The following is a 22,434-nucleotide window of genomic DNA, read 5'->3' as shown; positions in this document are numbered from 1 at the left end:
GTTACTAATAAAATATTACTATTTTTAGAAAACAGGAAGTCCCATGTTCCCTTTGGTTTTCTGCTTTCCTGTTCAGTCCTATTCACTAGTACAGATTGCAGATAAATGCCTTTAATCATATCTAGGAACATTATGTACAACTGTTTTCAGTTCATTATCTCTCTGGCACGACTTTAGTCTTTGCCAGCATCTTTCAACCTCCATTACAGATCAACCAAGAAACAAAAACAATATACAGAACACAAAACTGAATTTTGCTGAAAAAGCTAATCAAGGTATAATTGGGAAACAAACCTTCTGGAGATTAATTCTACTTCTACATATGCCTTCCTACTGAAAACTACAGAGTCACTCTTGTGACACATAACTCAGCAAGTGGCTCTGAAAGTGCTCAGCTGATATCCAAGCCCACTCAGAATAAGGCAGCTATTTCTCACAGTCTCAGTATGGCCTGGGAAAGGGAGGGGCAGGGGGATGCATCACCACAATGGTACTTTCCAATTTAATGATGATGCCCTTGTCACTACATATTATTTTGAAGTGGAATTTAAGCTTTATAGGTAGCAAAGCATGCAGGATCTTCTCAAATATGTGCCTAAGACTGCTGAATGAAGAAATCTTTCAAAAACCCAGCAGCACCAGAAAAACTTCAAAATCTAAGCTAGTTCTTACACAGTCTTACTGACAGAAACAAAATTATTGAAATACACAATGAAATCTTAGCTTAAGTGTCACAAAATTAAAACAAAACAAAAAGCCAACCAAAAAAACCTACCAAAAGCCCCCCAGTTTTAACAAAGAGTTATGCAGGTTTTATATCAGCCACATGCTGGTTGTATCTAGCCACATGGCTGTGGTAAGCTACTCCAATTTTCGATACAACAAAAGAACAAGAATAGAACATGCCAGTTTATTTTTGACTGAGCAGACATTCGGATATTTGTTAGCCTTCTTATTAAATTTGTAACAAGAAAGCACTGATTCTATTGTCCAGAGCTGAGAGAAGACTCCTTTACATTATATAAGCAGAGGAACACATCTTTACCTTGAAACATGCTCAAATTTAAACTGCAAATCTGGAGTCAAAACTGGAGGACAGTCAAAGAAGACAGGCATCAAGAGAGCATTAGAGAATGTATACTAGTATGTGTCTCCTTCATAATGATAGCAACCAGCAAAAAGAGAAAAGAAAACCATCAAAGACAGCTGTTATGATGAAGAACAAAACCCTCCAGCCTTAACTGCTCACATAGAAGCTGAGTGCTTTTTGTGCTGTTAGAGAAGACTGAAAACAAAACCAAATGCACACAGTCTACACTGACAAGTACAAGTGATTTCTGTTCCTTGGTTTTTTGACAAACATGTCTTCTTCCCTTAGATGTACTTTGAAAGGCCTCAGAAACAAAATAATTATATTATTTTATATTATATATTGTCTCATTGCTAATCTGATCTTCCCTGAAGCCTTTAAGAACTGCTTGTGATGATCTACAACATATAACAAGATACTTTGTTACATAACTATTTTGTGCATCGGTTAAATGAAATTTAATATTCCAACTGTTTTTAGCACTAGACTGACTACACTAAATGAAAAAATCTTTTGCAGAAGAGGTTTTTAAGTATTTTCATTTACTTTGTTTCTTCTACACTTGCAAGTTTTTATCTCCCATATGAGCATACAGTCAACAAAAAGTTTTCAAACAAATTACAAGTATGGTTACATCTCCTTATCTACTATATGCTAAATGATATACACAAAATAATTGACAAAAGGAAGAATAAGGTATTTTTCTGGCATGGAATCTGTAGGAAAAGCTCAGATTCTCAACTGTAAAATTGATAATTTTTCCCTCTAGTAACTTCTCACAACATATGTTACACGGGTAGGTCTTTCTGAGACTGATATAGATACAAGATATATGATACAAGAATGTATTCTTGCAGGCGAGTCTGCTTACTGTGCTACACCACCCTCAGTTTGCCATCAAACAAAAGAAATTATTCAGCACAAATGACAGATATAAGAACTGGCATGCTAAGACAGAGAAAAGGTATCACAGCAAAACAAAACACTGATTTTCAGTAGAAGGGCCACCATAGGCTGTAATGCAGCTTGGGAACCTGTTGAGCAACAATGCAAAATCTTTATATTTAAACTTGTCTGGACCAAGTCATGTAAGCAAATCAGTAAATGCTTTAAGTCTCAAACCTTCCTAAATTTTGAGCACACAGAATCCTGGAACAGATGTTTTGACAGTTTGACTGAGTAGTGTCAAAATATGCTAACATGGAAATTTCTTATTTGAGAGGAAAAGATAAAAACTGGGAAAAGAACAGTGGTGATGCATGAAGAAGCATCCAAATGAGATCATAGTTACAAAAACTGCAGAGCAGCTCAGGCTCAAATACTGCATCTTCCTGGTTGGACTGTTCCCTATGGGATGCTGCTGACAGCAAACCACTGTTCCTGGAAAGACACATTTCTTTCTACAAAGCCAGCTCCTACTCAAAAATCTACATTTGAGCTGAATTACAGTGCAATGCGGGTGGCTAAACATTTTTAGCATTTTGAAAGTCTACAAATGTAGAACTACCAAGTAAAAGTTTGTTGCAATTAATTCTGCATTAGTCCTTCACCAATCCCCCTTTTTAACTTCATTTTCTGAAATGAAACTAGAGGACCCTCTCCAATACCTCTATAGCAAGCAGAGGGAAACTGAGCATTCCTGCCAATACATCTTTTCTAAAAAAACTATCAATAAGATTAGAGACAAATGTTTAACAAGCTCTGAAATGTAACAAATACAGAAATGCAAGTAATTAAGATTTCCATGTGCAATTGCAGCATTTTGCTACAAGTAATTTGCCTTCAAATCAGTTTTCACACTGAAAACTATAACTTTAAAAGACTAAAATCTTGTATTTACTTTTAAAAATGAACTATTTTACTTTCAACTCCAAGTGTTGCCTGATACTTTCTCCCCAAAACAAACAGTTTAAGAAGAAAGCATGGCATCTTCAACATTTATCTTGTAAGGGAAGGTTAATTTTAAGGACAATAGGTATACCTACATTTACTGTAGCCTTGTCAAGCTCTGCTTCGGAAGATGTAGGTGATAGGGGACTTACAGGACTTAGAGAGGGGGAGCTGTCCACACTAGATATGTAGTCTGGGTCAGGAACATACAAAATCTATAAAGAAGATATAATGTAGACAGATGTTAGTTATGCTTTCAGATTTACTTTAGATTTCCCATCAGTTAAGCTATATTTACTATGCTTTCTCGAGTAAGCTACACAAAATCGTTTCTGCTACCATTGCTTTTAAAGGAATTATGACCTGAGGGAAAAAAACAATACTATACAAAGTACTTGAAATTTTAGCATTTCAAGTTTTAAATGCTATATTGATAAAATTTTGATTTTCAGTCATAATAACAGAGGAAGAAGTTCAGATAGAAAGCATTAAAAGTATACAGCATGCCAGAAATAAGAGTGTCCAAGGAAAATGTGTCCAATTATTTCTCTTGCTATGACTCTACTATTTCAGCAATAAGAAACAGACTCACTGAATGTATAAAAAAATTTCAACTGAAGGTATTCACACTTTTAATACATTATTTCAGCCATAGTAGGCATTCAGTCTACCTAGGGAAAGTTCTGCAGCAATCAAAAATGAATGCAGAACTTTATCAACCAAAGGGCAAATACCAAATGACTGATACCACAGTTGACCTATCACTTGTTTCCAGGCCTGGCTTTCAAGGAGAAGTGAAAATTGAATGCAAAAACAGGAAGGGGGGGTGGGGGGGAAGGCAATAGTGACCTATAATAAGTGAATGGCAATTAATATACTGCTGGTAAAAACAAAGTTTCCAGAGCGGAACATAAACATTAGAATAGAAATTGCAGGCAGTAATATACTATACAGTCACAGAAGCTTGTAAGCTCCACACTGAACGTGTCTGCTGATCTAGAGTTGGTAAACAGCCTGCTATATTTGCAAAGTAACAATTTGGCTTGTATCTAAATGTATTTGTTGTACCACTAAGTACATCTAGTTTTATAAGTTCTCTGATCTTATATAAGGGACACAGGTAGCTTCCTTACATGTTTCCTTTTAGGCAGTTATTTTATAGGAACAAGGAATAGACTGGAGAAAATGGAAAAACTCTTTTACAAAGCCAGTAAGAAAATCAGTAAGAGAAGTACTTTAGCACTCTGGTAGGAATGAGAAATATAGTAAAAGAGGACTTTGTTGGATAAGTAGCATATATAGTGTAATAGTACCTGTCCAGGAACGACTGCTCTGGAGAAAAGCTTATTTAATTGAACCAGTTCATTGGGTGTTGTATCAAATTTCAAAGCAATACTGTTTAAAGTATCTCTTGATTCCACCTGTATCAATTGGGGAAAAAAAACAAAACAAACATAACAAACCTGTAAGCAGTTAGTTCAAATAGTGGCTTACATATTTTAGCATGTGTAGATTTACCAAGATTCTGATGAACTTTAACAATAACTTTCTTTATTTCTTATGACTTCCCACCCCCCAAAAAACAACAAACCCACCACAAAAAACATTCCTACACCCTAAATATTAGTGTACTGCAACCCCATGTAAAAGCATACACCTTCCTACTATATTTCCAGGTGGCCAGAAGTGTCAGTCATACAGTTTGAGCTGTAGGCTCAGCTATTGCACCAGAACTTCCACTCTACAAATTCACTGCTGGTTACCACTAGGCAATACACCATTGACTGGGTTCATAGAATGATTCATTCCCTTTCTTCAACTGCTTTTCTCCTACAGAAAAGCTCAAGGGTTCTCTCTATAAATACACCCTCTTACTACTGAAATAAGCTTCTGTTAGGCCTTGACTTTCAAGTAAAATCCATCACTGAGAAAATGCAAAAATGCTGAAGCAAAGCAGGTCGACTACTATGACAGCAGATGAAGCATAAACATTTTGAGAAAGTGATTTCCAGCTAAGGAAAGGATTTTTTCCAAGCTCAGATTCTGACCTCCATCTCCCAAAGTGTAGTCAAAATGAGCTACTAGAAGAAAGCAAAAGGAAGAAAGTTTTATACAGAAAGACTATTTCAGAATAAAGAAATCAAAGCCTTAGGAATAATGGTGATACAAGGAAACAACCAGAAGTTTTACTGCATAATAGCACAAGGCTTCATAAACATTGTACCAGAAAAAATACATTTTATCAGTTAAGACAAGATGAAGCTATATAAGCTAAGATATATTTGCAGTTACATGCAAGTAGAGCTAGAGAATTCTTTTCCATATGATTTTGTAAAGGTGCACTTGTCAACCTGGATTCACTAACAAAAAGATATAAGCATTGCCAAAGAAAAGGCAATTAGCTTTTTAAGATAGGATTAGAAACCTATTATGAGATTTTTTTATACAGAAAAACCAATTAGCTAAGCAAAGCAGCAAACATCTCTCTACACTAGTATTTCCAGTATAGAAGACTGTATTGTAGTAGCTCTCAGTCATTCAGTATATACTATCACAGATATACAAAAAAGTAAGAATATTTTCATTTGCCATGTTCAACTGGTACTACAGCAGAAATCAGAACAGGACTGTAATGAGACCAGATATGTACCACGTGCTTCACAGACCACAACAAAACTAACCGCCAAATCATTGAACATCAGAAGCTCTACACGATACAGAAAGTTTGCTAAAACAAACTGTAAATTCAAAAGTTTTGCCTAAGTTTGCATTCATATAAATGTTGAAGGGCAACAGTCAGCTGCTAGGTAAGTATTTCTTATGTATCACTTAATGATTGAAGCAATTGAGATTTTAAGACTAATTTATGACATAAAACAAATTAAAAGCATTCAAACCACAAAGCTTAAGCCCTTTTTAGAGTGCATTCACTTTTACAGCCTTCTGAAATTAAAACATCTTGTGAAATTTTGGCAACTAAAGGACTTATCTCACTCATGATAAACATAATGGCAAGTATAAGCTTCCATTTTGTTTGGCTGTCAAGTTTGCACAGGTAAATTTCCACACTACATGGGACTTCAGGGACCAGCAGAGATACCTTCTCAAAACAATGACACTGCTCACATAATAGAGACTTCCAAAGTATCTTCCTAGATTCAAAGGCCTATTTTCCAGTTCTCAGGCCCTCTACTATTCTAAAAAGTAGAATCTGAACAGCCAAAATCTCAAAGAATAACTTTGTAGAAAAGCACAGAACTAACAAGATTTGAATAGTGCCACCACATACCTTGGATTCCCAGCTTTTCCCCTATCAATTCACTTCTATATGAGAAGGCAAGAAGTTTTTCCTTCTCTCTCAGAGAATAAACTCCCTATACATTGAGGTAGCTACTTAAATGCTATTCTGAATGTTAAAAGTCTTATATAAATATTTGAATATTAAATCTTCATTGAGAATACACCCATGTTTGCCAGGTGCATTTATGTATAACAGCAGACGGAGAACTTCAGCCACCATTGTCTCTTGTTTCAAACCACCTTCATCTCCCTCAGATAAACAGCTGGCAAAGTTATTCAAAAACTTTATTTTAAACCAAATTTTCTACTGGTATTTTAATGAACTTTACTGTAATTGCATCTCAACAGTCAGAATTCACTCATTCCTCCATTAAAAATTAAACATCAAATACATATGAATCAGAGTGCAGAAATAATTATTTTTTATTTCAACACTAGATGCCCAAGAGCCAGAAAAATCAAACAGTAGCTTAAGCACATTAAAATAGACTAACAAAATTAAACAGATGGGAAGACTAAAAAAAAGGGTGAGAACAAATAATACAACTTTGGCACTGTACCCAAGCCTTTAGAAATACCAATTATGACTATATTAACTAATTGTTAATTTTTATAATATGCAACATCAGTAAAACCCGGTAAATATCATAAAGCCAACTTCAAAAATAATTAGTAAAAGACAACAGATGAAGTAACATCACCATTATGACCTACATTTCCAATATTCCCCAAAGCAGGTTAAAAGATTATGACAATGGCATGCTCAAAGAAAAGCAGCAGCCAAAAAATAACACGTTCCTTGAGTTTAAAATGGAAGAGCCAAGAAATTAAAAAAAAAAAAAAAAAAAAAAAAAAAAAAAAAAAAAATATCACCAAAACTCCTGTGTGTAGCTTTCTAAATAGCATGTAAAGGCTTCTAATGGCAATAGAACTAGTGGCACCAGCCAGAAGAGTGCCCTTAGCACTCTCTATATACAGGCTGAAAATTCAGTCTTGAGGCTAGGGTCTACTAGAGGCTTCTGTGACCTTCAGGAATTTATACTGGCCTCTTACCATAACAACATCATCTGTGTATTAAGTACTTACTCACTACTTCAGGAGAACACAGCCTTCAATCCCCAGAGAGATAAAGGGAAGTCGTAGATTAGACCCTACAACACTCATAAACCAGATCACCCATTTCAACTACTCACTTAAATGTTTTTCTAAACAAAAATTAAATATATCTGTAAATATCGACAATGATTTCTTTCTTCTCCTCAAAAGGAAGAGCAGTTAGAAGGCTTTCACTGAAGTCACAAGACTGCTAGCATGCTACAGTCACTAGTGATCAGTAAGCAGTACTCTGCTCATGTTCCAATATTCACCCATAGCTGGCTCTTTTGACACCTATAGGCAGGCACCAGTTGTGTTTGTACAACATGGAACACAAAAGGCAGAAGGGGAAAACATATTGCATGAGCAGCAGCTGTGAATTCTGAAATAACAGACAATATCAACTTGCATCTAATATGCTGACTCACATTTGAGAAAAGGATAAATATTAAGATATCTGTTCGCTGTCCAAGCAGTATCAGCAAAAATGAACCAGTTTTTTCTGCATCCTTTAGAGGCAGTTCAGGACTTACTTCCCTTAATTAGTACCATATCTGTTGACATCTTCTCTCTGCTGCTACATACAGAACAGCAGGTTCAAGTTTTTATGCCTTGGGAATTTTATATTAAAATCTTAAACATTAACTGCATTCTGTCTTTAGGTTTTAAAAGAAAATTTATTTTATTGTTTATTTGTCCCATAGTAATTTTTTTTCTGGTGTGAAGTCTACTTCATACTAAAACCCCATAGCTTGCACAAGTGAGATGCCAACTCACTCCAAACTTCATGAATAAGACCTTCCCTCCTAAAACCACATAGCCACTGGAAAAATGAACATATTAAATTATTATCTTATTTAAAATTATGAAATTATCTTAAAGGCAAAAAATCCCACTAACTTCAACAATGCTGGAAGGTGAGGTGGAGTCTGGTTTCTGCCTTCATTCTCTACTACTTCTCAAAGAAGCAACACATGCAGGTATATAAATTCATGTGTGCTCATGTGTCATCACTGTGACAGGAAGTAGGATGACATCAGAAACAAGACACAAGTGCACCTCTTCACATATAATAAAGTAATAAATGACAACAGTAGCAAATTACCACAATAGCTACCACAATAGCTTACAGTGAGCATAAGCTCAGTTCCTAAAGGTTATATCCATGCATTTTATTAAAATAGATGCACACAATATTAACTAAACATGATGCTACTCAAGTGTTTCACAAGCTTCATGAGTGAAATGTACAGCAAGACCTGGCAGAATACAGTATTTGTGAAGATGATATGCACCATGTTCCATATATGCAACAGGCTCCTTTAGAAGGTGGACTAAGTTTAATGACAAAAAGCTTTTGATTCCTGTGAATCATCTTTTTGACTCACAAGGAAGTGATGCATATTTCAGTACGTATTAAGAAAGCTATTTTTGGCTCTAAAACTCCACCTACTGGAACACAAAAACCTGCAGAAGTATATGACAACTTGACACAAACACACACCAAGTTAAAAAAAGGAAAGTTTGTTGCTTTTACTCTGCCTGGTATGTTACATACCAAAGTAAAAGCACTCACATGGTGGCAAGAGCCAAATTACTGGATTTACTGAGTATGTATGCCAGTAATGCAGAGCTACACCTGACTGTTTTTCCCAGGTATTTCAGACCAAATGGAGTTAATATAACATCAACAACAGTCACATTTACATTAACATTCTTCAACTGCTAGAACCTAAGCAGCAGGAATTTCTGTTTTGAATTTCAACTTCAAGGAAGTCTTTAGAGCAGGCTAGAATTATGTCTAAATTCCAATAAAAGCCAAGCTAATGAAATGCTTCTTGCTCCACTCCACACATTCTGTCTCTATCCAAAAGACTATCACAGCCCTCTCAGTACTTAAGCAATTATCACAGCTTGGCTTAATGTAACAGAGTGAAGTCTTGCACATATCTCTTATTCCTGGAGTAAGAGAACACCAAGAGGTCAAGTAAAGACTTTTCATAAAGCAGTTGTCATTTTTATTTATCATGTCCAGCTTCAAAAGCATTCAAAGGGAACTGTGGCAGACCTTCCCTATTTTAACATCAACTCCATAAGCATTATTTATAGGCTTAATTGTATTTCCAGTACATAACACAAGACAGATACTTCTCACTTCTGTTTCCCTTAGTAACCACAAATGTGAAAGCTGACTGCAGCACAGTTTGAGGGTCATTTCAAGAACAGAACAGGGAGAGAAAGGCTCCATTTTCAGATACTGATGCAGAAACTGAGTTATACAGTAAAAGGCACAGATCTACAGCAATTATTATAAGAATACCAGAAAGTCAGTATCAAGATACAGCTTCCCTTCTCAACTTTATTCTGTTATTTCCCCTGACAGCAACAGTTTACTAATAATGCTGAAAGCAGAGAACTTGCACATAATGATATAACTATTGTTACTTGTTTCTAACTAGTTACCTAAACCTGAACCAGTCAATAGTTTGATTAGCTTGGAATTTCTAAGGAAAAAGGCACTTAAAGGGAAAAAAAACAGTATTAGCACTACCAGCTAATTCCCTCATTTAATTTCTGTCAAACTAAACTATCAGATACACAGAATTCTAACATTAAAGGCAATACATATTACAGTTTTGCTTATATTTTGTAACGCAACTTTTTAGCCTGCATTTGCTTTGCAGTAACATTCTAACAGTAAAGCAGTAACTTACAGAATATTCAAGAGTCCCTCTAGGTTTTTGAAAAGACATTCGTCGCCCATCTTTCTTGTCTGGGGTCTTCTTCTGGCCAGCATCTGAAAAAAATTGAGGCAATGTGTGTGTTAAATTCATTTTCCTCTCTCAGTACTGTCACAGGCTGCTGACTACAGCCCCGTGGGCAGACATCTAATCCACCAGTTACACAGCTTACTCCTGCTGATTCCAACAGGCACCAGCTGCTAAAATAGGGACTTCATTCCTCTGCAATGCTTTAAGAATTTGACCAATACAAACAACTGATAACTGGAAACCAGCTAACTACAGAAGTACTTGCTGCTATCCAGGAAGACATTAATGAAAACATTGGACATCAAATAGGACATTGACCCCATCAGGCAAGAAACATTTCTGGAATAGCTGTGTTTGATTTTGTATCATACCCAGTCTGCTTTCATCTGAGGGGAGATGATTTGCAGTTCCTGCATGTCTGATCTAATCAGTGGAGATATTTTGCTGCTGTTTGATAAGTACAGAGTATTTAAAGCTTTTTTTTTATAAAATAAAGAGTATTAGTATTAAATTCAGAAGTATCCTGTCTGTAGCAAACACATAGAGCTAGTAAATAAACACTAAAGATTCTACATAAATTATACAAATGAAAAACTGTTCTTTTTTTGGGACCCTGTATTTTGATGACCTGTTTCACAGGCCAAGCAAGCAACCATCTGTAACTAAAGTATGCTCTATTTTATACTAACTGGCTTGATATTTATGATCATCACAATGCACCTGTGTAGTTATATGATTCAATAGAAAGCACATAGACCTCTAGAAAATTGAGAGTTTTAATATCTGCATCTATACACATACACATGTTTTTTTTAAATTAATCTCCTCCACCTTCAACAGTCAAATATCTGCTATTAAGAAGCCCAAAATACTTATGTGAATGAGACATTAAGTTTTCGTGCTACAATGGGATTAATTTCTATCCCATTTTGATATATTCGGTTTTTTTACCATAATTTACTCAAATACTTCAAGCCAAATTGAATAGAAGCAAGAAACCTTCTATATTTTTAAAAATACTTTAGCATGGCTACATTGAGAATAGGATATTCAGTGTAATCCACTTAAGCCTCACATAAAGTACAAAGGAAACGTGCTATAAACAAACAGCATCTTTAGTGCACCATTAGATTTAATTAGTATCATGACTCCAATACTGTAAGAGACTAGAGAAGAATTAGCACAACTTTCCTACACCCCCCTCCCAAATTTCTACATGGATAGCCAAAACTATCAAGATATAGAGGGCAGGGAAATCACAATGCAAATTACACAGCAAATTCTGCCAAAGAAGAAGAAACAAAATGACATCTTGGAAAAAAAACAAAAAAACCCAAAAAAAAACAAACAAAAAAAAAAAAACCAAAAAAAAAAAAAAACAACAACAAAAAAAAAAAAAAAAAACAACAACAAAAAAAAAACAACCCACAAGAGGAAACCTACCTCAGAAATATTTTATATATTTGCTATATAGGACAAGCCACACAGGATAAAGTAGTGATTTCTAGCAGAGCCAACATAAATAATCTCCTGTGGTACTCTTTATATAGAAAAAAAGGATATAAACTTTGGTCTAATCCATCCTTTTTTTATATAGCCTGAGGAAGAATGCACCCATACCTAAAACTGATCTATGGATGGTATTAATTATGATAAATTTTTATAGCTATGAATGATATTCAAGACTAAGCCTACTTCTAAGAAGTTTCTAGCAATTCTAAAAACCTATACACTAATTCTGCACACTGCTATCTTCATTCAATACATGCAAAGGTACTCCTTCCCTTATTTACTAATAGCAGCTTTTTATAACTTAGCTGAAAGAAACATTCATTTCTGATTATATTCATAGTGTTTAAACATACTACAAATGCCTCTGAGGGAAATGAAGCCATCTTGGGAACAATAAAATACACTACAAGTTTGTGTGTAGGCTTAGGAACAGCAATGTTCTCCTCATCTAGGTCAAATATTTTGTTACCAAAGTTTCTACCTGACCTTGCAGCACAACAGGTGCCTCCTTAGCAAGCTACAGAAAATCTAACAGTTGCTTGACTGTAGCTGTTCCAAATTTTTCAGCCCTTATCAAAACTTTGCCAATAGCCTAATTATTTTCTTTCAAGAGCAGTGTGGGTCAAGTAATCCTAAGAGGAAGTCCAAGGATGCATATGAAAATAGACTGATCTCATCCAGGATGCCATACATGCCTTAATAATCTGTAAACAGAGAACCCTTATTCCACAACAAAACGTCTTCTTCCCCTCCTCCCCACCATTAGATGAAAGTAAAGAAGTCCCATACTACAAATACATGTACACACACTTCAGTTGTATATATGGCCCAATGTAGCTTGTGGGTTTTATTTCCTCAACCCAAATTTCTTTTTTCTTCTTACTGGTTCAAGTGTCTGAAGAGCTTGCCGACAGGTGCCACTCAAGAGGTCAAGATAAATTATCTTCTCCCTCTACAGTAACTGAGCAGCAGAATGAAGCCTTGTACAAATACCCACTTCTGTTCCTTATGCCAGAAATAAAACCAGGAAATTATTTGTTCTTCACAGCAGAAGAACCTTCACTGCTGCTTTAGACTTATAATCACAGAATGATCATAAAAAAAAAAATCCTGAGTTGGAAGTCACTCACAAGGATCACTGTGTCCAACTCCTGGCCATGCCCTAGACAACATCAAGAATAACATCATGTGCCAAACTCTGGGAGTCTTAGTGTTGCAATCACTTCCCTGGGGAGACTGTTCCAGTGCCCAGTCATTCTCTGCTTGAGGAAGCTTTTCTTAATACCCAGCCTTAACCTCCCTTTACATGGCCTTATGGTGCTCCCTTGGACCCTGTCACTGGTCGGAGAGAAGAGGCCAGTGCCAGTCCCTCCCATTTCCCCCTTCTTGAGGAAGCTGCAGGTCTCTATGAGGTCTCCTCTTCTGCAAGCTGGACAAGACCAAGTGACTTCAGCCACTTCTCATATGGTTTCCATTCTAGGCCCTTCAGAGATTTAAGAGAACCAGTAACTTCAGGAAAGTAAGATCAAACAGAGGGTAGGGGTGGGGAAGACAGGTCCCTGTTAAAGGCATCATGTAGGAAAGCCAGGAGAGCTCCTCCCTAAAGTTTCCCAGAGTTTATAGTCTGCAGTTACAGTTTTTGATGTCCTCCCCTCCCATACCTAAGGCAGTAAATCCTACCCTTCCCATCAGTGCCCACTTCCACTCCTTCAGTCTGTGAAGGCATTACCTCCCCCCTCACTATATGGGTACAGGATTCAAGTGTTTCATAACCTGACACAATGTAAGTCTCCTGACTCAACAAGAGATGGAGGTAGGCAACACTGAGCTCCATCTCAGTGTGTGCTGACTACCCAGCTGGCCAAGCTATCAAAATCCACACCTCTGCCCACAGCCCAAGTCCTCGAGCTGTCTGTTCATACAGAACACATCAATTTTGACCTAACCTCTCAGAAACAAAACTAGGATGTATTTCAGCTGTGAAAATAGGTCAGAGCAGTAGAAACATGAATTCAACTTCCCTGATGACACACTACAAAGCCTCTATCTCTCACTAAATGAGTCAGCTATTCATTTTTGAGGGCAAAGTAAATGCATCTTTCAGCCATTCCAGTGCCCCTAGCATTCTAGGAAGCATATGCAAGCAGAAATAACAGAAAGAATGCAGTGGTCTAAAAAGTCCTCAGACCCAACAAGAGTCAGTCTGATGCTTTCATTTTACTTATTTTCCAGGTAACTCTTGCACAGGCACTCATTTTGTTAGGTTACACACAAGCATTACTTCATCTGCCAGCAGCAAGCCAGCAAGGCTAACAAAGGCTGATGCTCTCGGACCACACTAAGAAAAACTTGACACCACTGACCACACTTAAACACAACCTCAGGAGTCAAGTAACTTGTTTAACATGGGATCTGGGGTGCTATGTTATCAGAGCTCTTAGCTGTGCTGTTTTAGACAGAAAGAAGACAAGACTTTTTGTAACATGAGGATTCATGCATTAATTCTCAACTACCTCTTCACAGGACTGGGCAGGCCTCCACAACAGCTTGAAACATTGAAGTCAAGAAGTGTGTGCCAGGTCCACAAATGACAAGAAAATATTTCAGCTAGGATTTAAAATACTAGAACTAGAAAGATGCAAAACACAGTGTTCAAAGTGACACAAGACCAATATTTAGTCTGAATGCACAGACTCAGAATCTTGAGGTTAAATAGCTGCAGCATAAGAACGATTATATATGATCATCCAACACAGAAAAGAGGACTTTCTGTTTCAACATACTTATACAAGATAGGAAAAGGGGGTTATGAACATGTTTTAGGAAGATGCAGTTTTCAATAAGGCAGTTTTGACATTAGAATATGAAATAGTGGCATTCAACTCAAAACAACTAAAGTCAAACTCCTAACATTTAGAGCAGGCCTTCTATAAACAATCTCTATATGGCCCTGTGCCACTAAGTTTTGGTTGACTGAAAATATTCTTGTGGTACTGCTAGCTCAAATTATTATGACAAGAGTGGCATTTCTCATTTCTTAAGTATGCCACCTAAGCTTAATTGTAGAACTCAATTGGCTGTTCACTGATGCTTTTAGCACATCCTTTGGAGTTCTGGCACTAAGAGCTGGTAAAGATAAGGATACAAGCTAAAACTGCTTAGGAGGATCTACAAGCTCTGCATAGAGTAAAATGAATTCACTTTCCTTTAACTTTGTCTGCACACTAAGATTAAATCTCAATTTGCAATGTTTCTCAGCTGATATGTCATTCATTCCAATGTAACAAAAATAACAAAAATCACTTTTTCCAGAGAAAGAAATTGATAAATCAAACAAGTATCCTCTGACAAAAAGCAAAGAATCTGGACAAGTCCACAATTACTGCAAATGGTTTAAAATTAATAAATGAGCTCAAAGTATCAAGCTTATTATTATCAAGAAGGTAAGAAAAAGATGATTCATCCACTGTGCCACACCCCAACAAGAAATGTACATTTGTGCATCAGATTTACAGGTGTTTAAAAAAAGGAAAAGGCAGCAACTTTGTCAAATTCTTGTCTAGGACACAGTTTTTCACAGGATCTTAAATATACAGCACATATGGAGTAATGAATCAAAGTAAGAAAAGTAGTCTGAAATATTTTCAAATACTTCTTTATTTAACAGTACATGGAAACAACGCACTAATTGATAAAACAGGAAGCACAGATATTACATCTTTATTAGATTAGTTCTGCTCAATAACAATTAGATCATTATAATCCATTCATAAAGAAACAAAAGAGATTAAAGTAGGAAATCTTTATATTCCAAAAGACCTGGTGACCTGACTCTCCTAACAGCAGGGACTACATTTCAGTCAGCAACTGTCTCATTAACCCTTCTCCCCTCCTGCAGTTAGATATGCTTACGATAATTACAGGAATATTATTTTCAGTTATCTTCCAACGTCTTAGGAACCAGAAACACAGGCCCTAACAGTAGCCTACAAGATACTTGTAGTCTGCAGTTTAGCCAAAATGGTAAGCTTTCAGACCAAGGCAATGTCATAATGCCTCCTTCAGTCTCTTCTTGCTAAGCAACTGATATTTATTCTGATTCAGTCTTTCCAAGTCATGCTCTCAAAACTCTTGATCCTTATCACTGCTCTTCACATGATGCTTTTGTTCACATTTTTCTCAAGCAAGCCCCCATGCTCAATGAATCTGAGACCTTGCTAATGTTGCATTAGCACGTCGAACACATCAAAATAGCTTTTTCCTGAACGGATACAGCATCAATCCAATCCAATGTGATTCCCCCTTACACACGACACTCTGCTATCCAGTCAGATGCATAGTATGTAGGCAGAAATAATTAAATTTATGATTTCAGGAATAAAAACAATTGAAGAGAAACAAACTTAAGACAGGAGACTTCTCCAAGTGGCTAGAATGTGCTCTGTGCATGATACTCCTGGTATGTGCATCACAAGGGCTTTCTTCTAAAATAAGATTTCACATTCAAAGTAAACAGAAATGCTTTACCAAATTTTCAGATTATGCCACAGTATGTCTAATCAACAGTAAGCTTCCTTTCCTGTTCCATTTGCAATATACACGTATACACTTTAATACATTAGAAATCACCCAACTCCAATCTCCACCTTCCATATAATCTCTCTGTAGTCCAAACACATCTTTTAATGAAACTTGCAAAAATCTTGTCTGCACTATTGATACTGCAAGTCAACTTTTCCAACAACAACTCACCACCTCTTTCAGATATTTAAGCCCATTTAGTTGTACATGCTTAAGCCTACCACATCAGCAGTTTGACCATCAAGCAGTAATATCAAGTTATATCCTTACATATCTTCAAGAATTTACACTTTGCCTTATCACACTTAAGCCCATGATACCTACCCCTTTCTAAGAGTTCAAAGTCAGTCAGCTTATCCTGCTGACTTGTGCACTACAACTGCTCTGCTCAGATGCAAAGAGATCGGTCATGAAGTCACTTGTAGAGCCCCAGTGAACATCTTACTGTACAAGTTTATTGCATTACGTTTGCAGATAAATAGGGGACCAGTACATGATAGCAGGGCTGCCATTCAGCAGGACCTGGACAGGCTGGGGAGCAAGCTGAAAGGAACCTAATGGAATTCAGCAGGACAAGTCTTCTGCACAGGAGGGAAGAGCCCTTGGTGTTGTAAAGCTGGCACTGCTCAGCCAAGGAGCAGCTCTGCTGAAAAAAAACCCCAAGGGTCTTGGTAGGCAGAAGCCAAAACAGGAGCCTGAAGCATGACCTGGAAACAAAGAGGGGCCAGCAGCATCCTCAGCTGTATTACTATAAACCGAGGTCAGCAGACTGAAAGCACACTTATTATCCTTGCATTGCACTGCCTTTGTAATAGTGGCTCTAGTGGCTCCCCCTGCCCCCATTCAATATAAGGAAGGCACAGACAAACAAAACTATTTCGGTGAAGGGACACCAAGGTAGTCGGGGGCTGTGAGAAGAGGCCAGGAAAACAGAGCCTCTCCAGTCTGAAGTGGTTTTGAAGGACTGTAACAGCAGCCATCCTGTACCTTTCTAAATAGCTTTCCCAGAGGTGTCAAGATGACAGAGCCAGTGACATATAGCAGGATAACAAAAGGTAACAGACAAAGAAGAAACAAAAGGGCTTCTGAGTAGACAGAAGGCAAAAACTCCTAATTTATCAGTGCAGCTGATAAATATCAGTGCAGTTTCCATCTCTGGACATTTCCAAAGCAGAATAAAGCACTGAGAAACCTAGCCTGAAACCATCACCTTCCCAACTTTAGCAGGGTTAAACAGCCTTACTTGCAATTTGAGTTACCTGTAACTATGATTCCTTCCATTTTTCTGGCAAGCAATACAGATACATAAGACCACCCCATCAAACTAAGCCAGAGGGAAATTTACATATATAACACAAGGTGCATTGCTTACTGATGAAAAGAAATTATTCATACATGTAGTGACCTGAAATGCTGCTATGAGTACGCAGGTTCTCAGTATCACCTTCTAGACTGTTTGAATGTTAGAAATGGAAATTAACCAGAAAAATTAAGATAAAAACACAACCAATATAACACAGTAAAAAAAAATGCAATACAGTCAAAGGATACTAGAACAAAATGTTTCAGTCATCTGCTAGATTAGTATATAAACTAAACTTCAGCTAAACATTTGATACATCAGAATCCTGCTGAACAGCAAAAACTGGATAAAGAATTATAAAATATGTAAAAGATTCAGTGAAGACGAGAGAAATACAAATCAGGAGAATGGAGAGGTGTATTAATGAGATCCCAATGGGGTAGTTTTTAACACAGTTCAATTGCACATCAGCAGACAAATTCAAAAGGATAATCAACAGCAAAGACTGTGTAAAAGGACACACAATGAATTCTGAAGTTCCAAAGCTTGGAGGAACAAAAGCAGGGAAAGATGCAATAGTACAAAGCAGAACCTGAAGTAAAAGATTATTTAACATCACATGCACCAAGGGAATACTCAAGAAATCCTGTACACTAGTAGCACAGAAGTCTGAAGAAGAGCTTGTGCATACATTAACATATCACAAGATGACTGAGTCACCAGCCTGATACATTCCAAGATCACATTTGCTTCTTATGCCTGTACCAACTGAATTATTTTCAGCCATGAAAGCAAAGCATTCGCATCTTTGTAAAGGGTGTTGGTACATTTCATATGTGCTTCATCCGGAACAGTGTGTACAAGAAAACTCACAGAAGTGCGTCTCCCCAGTTTGAATCCTCTTTCCTACTTTATCATACACCTGGTAATTTCTTAAAAATGAGGTACTGAATCAAGATGAAAGCAGAAAACCTGCCTTATTCTTATATTTGTCTTATATTTGCTTTATTCTAAGACAGATTTTTTAGAAAGAAAGAAACTAACTTTTACAGCAAGATTTGAGAAATGTATTATAAGTTGGCACTGCACATTTATCCTTCTAATGTACTGCTGCTACCTTGACCATAGTACAGAGGACTGACAAGCCACACAGTTTACTGGATATACTGTGTATGGTAGCCTTACCAATCAAGACTCCAAAGCTGGTATGAAAGAAATGTATATAAGCCCACAGGCCAGATGGTTCAGAACTGAACAATCAAGTTGAACCTGAGGGAGAAAAACACAACAAAAGTTTCAATAGAAGGCAGCTATAAGAGCTTCCCTGACAGTTGAGAGGAGTCTCTGAATCACTGATTTTTATTTTATGTCTGTACTTAATGAAAGACACACTGCAGGAAGTCAGCACTACCCATGCAGTGTATCTTCTCTCTCCATGAAATGAGGTGAAAATATCTAGGAGGGAAGAAGCATAATACTCCAGGTACGAAAGTATATCCTCACAAAATGAAAAGCTTATCCAGAAGAGAAGCCTCTTGAATACATTTACTCCAGCCTCCAGTTTGAACTAGAATTATCATCAACATCAAATCAGGTCAGCTTAAAGCTGTCCCAGGGACGGACCACTCTATGTGAAGTTTTTCCTATTGTCCAGTTTGAACCTCCTAAGCTAAAACTCATGGCTGCTGCTCCTCCTTGATCTCTTAGCACTAAGAAGAGTGTGTCCCTCTAGGTAGATGAAGGTCATTATTAGATTGCCTGTAAGTTGCCTTGGTCTCCCTCTGCATCACTAAAGCCCAGCTCCCTCAACCCCTCCTCACAAGCCATATGCCCTGTGCCCCTAAATAAACTGGCTGGACCCTCTGTAGCTCCCCAGCAGCTCTCCTTAACAATGGTACACAAACCAAAGAGCACATTCAATGTACAGCCTCAGCAGAGTCACAGAAAAGAAGCAAAACCATGTCCCTCCACTGCTGGTCACACTCTTCTTACAAAGCAAAGCAAACAACAGACTGAACTACGGGATGTGCTGCTGGCTCATTTAAGTAAAAGGTTTGTATAGATGAGACTCAAATTAAACTGAACCTTCAAGTTAATTCTGCAGAAAAGATAATTCTTAACCACACATTCCCTAAAGTCTTGAGTTGCATCTTAAAGCAACTAAAACCACATGCAACTTTAGCATGCTAACCTCTATAGTACATAATAATGAAGAAAAATTACACTGTTCTAGCTAAAGTTTCTAGGTAAATCCAGGCTTGAATACATACCTATTAGCTCATCCTATAAATTATCAATAGATTATACTTAGAAGTTTAATTTCAAAGCTTACAGGCCTTTTTAAAAAAATAATAATGTTACACTCTGACATTGAGAGTCTCTTTACTAAAGCCAGATGTTTTCTCTTGACTTTCTAATTATATTCACATTTTTATCCTGCATCACAACCATTAAAAGACAAAATCTTTATGAAGTTCTTTCACTGACTACGCTGCTGACACAAACAGTATAAACCAGATAAACAGGTTTGTAGCCTCCTATGGCACTACTCAGTCTCTTCCAGTGCGTCCGTTCTCCCTACTAAGAAATACTATAGACTGTTCTGCATGTGTCCAAAGAAGTGATTTAAAACACAGCATTTGAACAGACTTGCCTCCCTGAACTTGGAAACCTGATAGAAAAGCTGTTCAATTGTTCAAAAAGACAAGCATAAAAACAGTAAAGGTAAAATTCTTAATATTACATTTGACTGAGATACTTCATTGTAGAAGCTAAAATAGGTTTGCTTTTGTTTCATATAAGTTGAAACATGGTTTTAAGGCATTTATGAAGAACTAGTCTCTTAACAAGTAATGCAGTCTCAACTGAACCACTCAAAAAAAAAAAAAAAATCCAACAAAAAATACCCCAAAACACTGAAAGCCTTAAGTGGAGAAGAAAAATTACAGTAATAGGTGGGTCTGGGTTCAGAACACTGCAGAGACTAAGCATTTGGAGCATTTAGAGTCTGCCATTAAGTCTTAAGCTAATGCCAGGGGACCCATCTCTAATTAAAACAGAGGTTTGATTTCAAATGAAGCATTGTAATCATTGTTACAGCTTCCACAGCACCCATTACCAGGACACAGGTGGTTTGTGAAAGCCAGCAAAATGCTTGACAGAAGAATTCTACAGTCATAAGGATTTGTTTCTGCCCATAACTCATAGAAACTTTGTGGAGGGGAAGGCAGCACAGGAGGGCCAAGGCCTACCTGCCTTGCACATAGTTCACCTAGGTGAGGAAAAAGGTGCATTAAAGTCCATATATGCAGAAACTCACTCTGCATTCTAGAACTTGTCATTAACACAAATTTTAAGCATTACATTATGAAAGCATCTGAAAAGATACATTTTCTGCTCAAAGCTAGATGAAAAAAACCCAGAACATTACAATGCACTCTAAGTTAAGCCTTTCTCCCAGAAGAAGAGGGGAAAAAATAGAGCCTTTCCCTCCAAGAAATCCCATGTATTACAGGAGATGCTTTATAGTAACAGTTCAACACAAGGCCTTGTAAGAGATTAAAAGACCAGAAGATGCTGAAGTATTTTACTGCCATTTTGGTTCTGCAAAAGAGTGTAATCTTTGTCAAAAAGTCTTTAACTGTTTGCAGAGGCCTTATTCAAGGTACTTCATTTCACTGCTGAAAAACAAGTTACTGTCTCTATCACTCTGTGTATGTTGTGAGGAGGGACATGAAATAAATAAAGTGGCACTGTAAATATAGCCAGTTACCAATTATCCTTTCTGTGCAAGAACTGTGACCCAATGCACACAAGGAAAAACCATCTACATCCGACTGGCTGCACGGGCATTCCTATTACCTTACCTACCACACTGAGCAGCAGACTCAGGTTCCCTTGAAGGAAAACAACTATTTCACTCTTACATAATAATCTACAATAACAAAGAAACTTAATGTGTTTTAATATTTCATTTCAGTAGAGACCTGACTTCAACCTCACCTAGAGACTATAACAAACATTCATTCATTCACTTCACATACAGATTCTCAAAACAGGGGAAAAAAATGAAAATATTTACTATTCCTTGTATACTCCTCTTTATTTATTACAAAGCACTTTCATAAACTTAACTTCATATGTTATTTCCTTTCCAAGCCATCATTAGATCATGCTGCTCTTACTAGTTATGTCATGACTTGTTTTTAACTCCCAATCAATAGCATTACCTCTCTAGAGTTCACACCGCGTGCTCCTCTTCAGCATAAACAAGGGTGTGTGCAATCACTCCTCCAGTTTTCGTGGTATTTCTTGCCAATATAAGTGATCGCATCAGATACTTACAATACCTATACCAACAGCATTATCAAGAAAAGGGGTGGCAACAGCAGCCCTCTTCCTCCCAGGCACAGGACAAGGAGTCATCTACTACTGGCTCCTGACTGACCTGTTTGGCCACTGAGCGGCAGAGGTACTACTTCTGCCCTTAGCATCCCCGAGCCTACTTCCCAGTAATGCTGCCTGTTCCTCAGGAGCACCTGAGAGGCAGAGGCAACCTCGTAGACAAAGGACATCGCCAGTCCAGGAGCTTGTACTCCAGGTGCTTTCCCACACCCTGGTCTGCAAAAATACCAGGAAAGGGAAGTTAATAAAGGAAGTGTAGGAGTTGTGTCACGGAGATCAGGAAGACGTTCAGTCGGTTTTCTGCTGTTAGACGCAGCCCCGCTGCAACCGCTCCGTGGCGCGGCGCCGGCAGTGCCCGGCCCCGGCCCATGTGCCGGCCCTTCCCCGCCCGCCCTGCGCCCCTTTCCCCCGCCGCCTCCTCCCTCTCACCCTCCCCCAATTGCCGCCCGGAGCCGCCCCGGGAGCGGGACACCAGCCGCTGTCGGTCT

The 22,434-nt window shown here is 37.6% G+C and overlaps 1 protein-coding gene across 6 annotated transcripts in view; it reads right to left on the bottom strand.

Annotated features, from left to right (window-relative positions):
• OXR1 (oxidation resistance 1) overlaps positions 1-22,434 on the bottom strand; it is a 138,406-nt gene that overhangs the window by 51,097 nt on the left and 64,875 nt on the right. For 4 of the 6 annotated variants that reach the window (XM_053947733.1, XM_053948499.1, XM_053949327.1 and 1 more), the window contains 3 exons: positions 10,090-10,172; positions 4,294-4,401; positions 3,076-3,195 (listed from right to left, as the gene is read on the bottom strand). In XM_053947733.1, the coding sequence (XP_053803708.1) occupies positions 3,076-3,195; positions 4,294-4,401; positions 10,090-10,172 (311 nt within the window). Of the gene's footprint in view, positions 1-3,075; positions 3,196-4,293; positions 4,402-10,089; positions 10,173-18,727; positions 18,745-22,434 lie in introns of those variants that run through there. The other 2 variants (XM_053950865.1, XM_053950064.1) reach the window with 2 other exon arrangements.

The sequence above is a fragment of the Vidua chalybeata genome, chromosome 1, assembly GCF_026979565.1.
Source record: "Vidua chalybeata isolate OUT-0048 chromosome 1, bVidCha1 merged haplotype, whole genome shotgun sequence".
Taxonomy (NCBI): Eukaryota; Metazoa; Chordata; class Aves; order Passeriformes; family Viduidae; genus Vidua; species Vidua chalybeata.
Note: the sequence above shows the minus strand (reverse complement) of the source record. Positions and strands in the feature narration are given on the sequence as shown.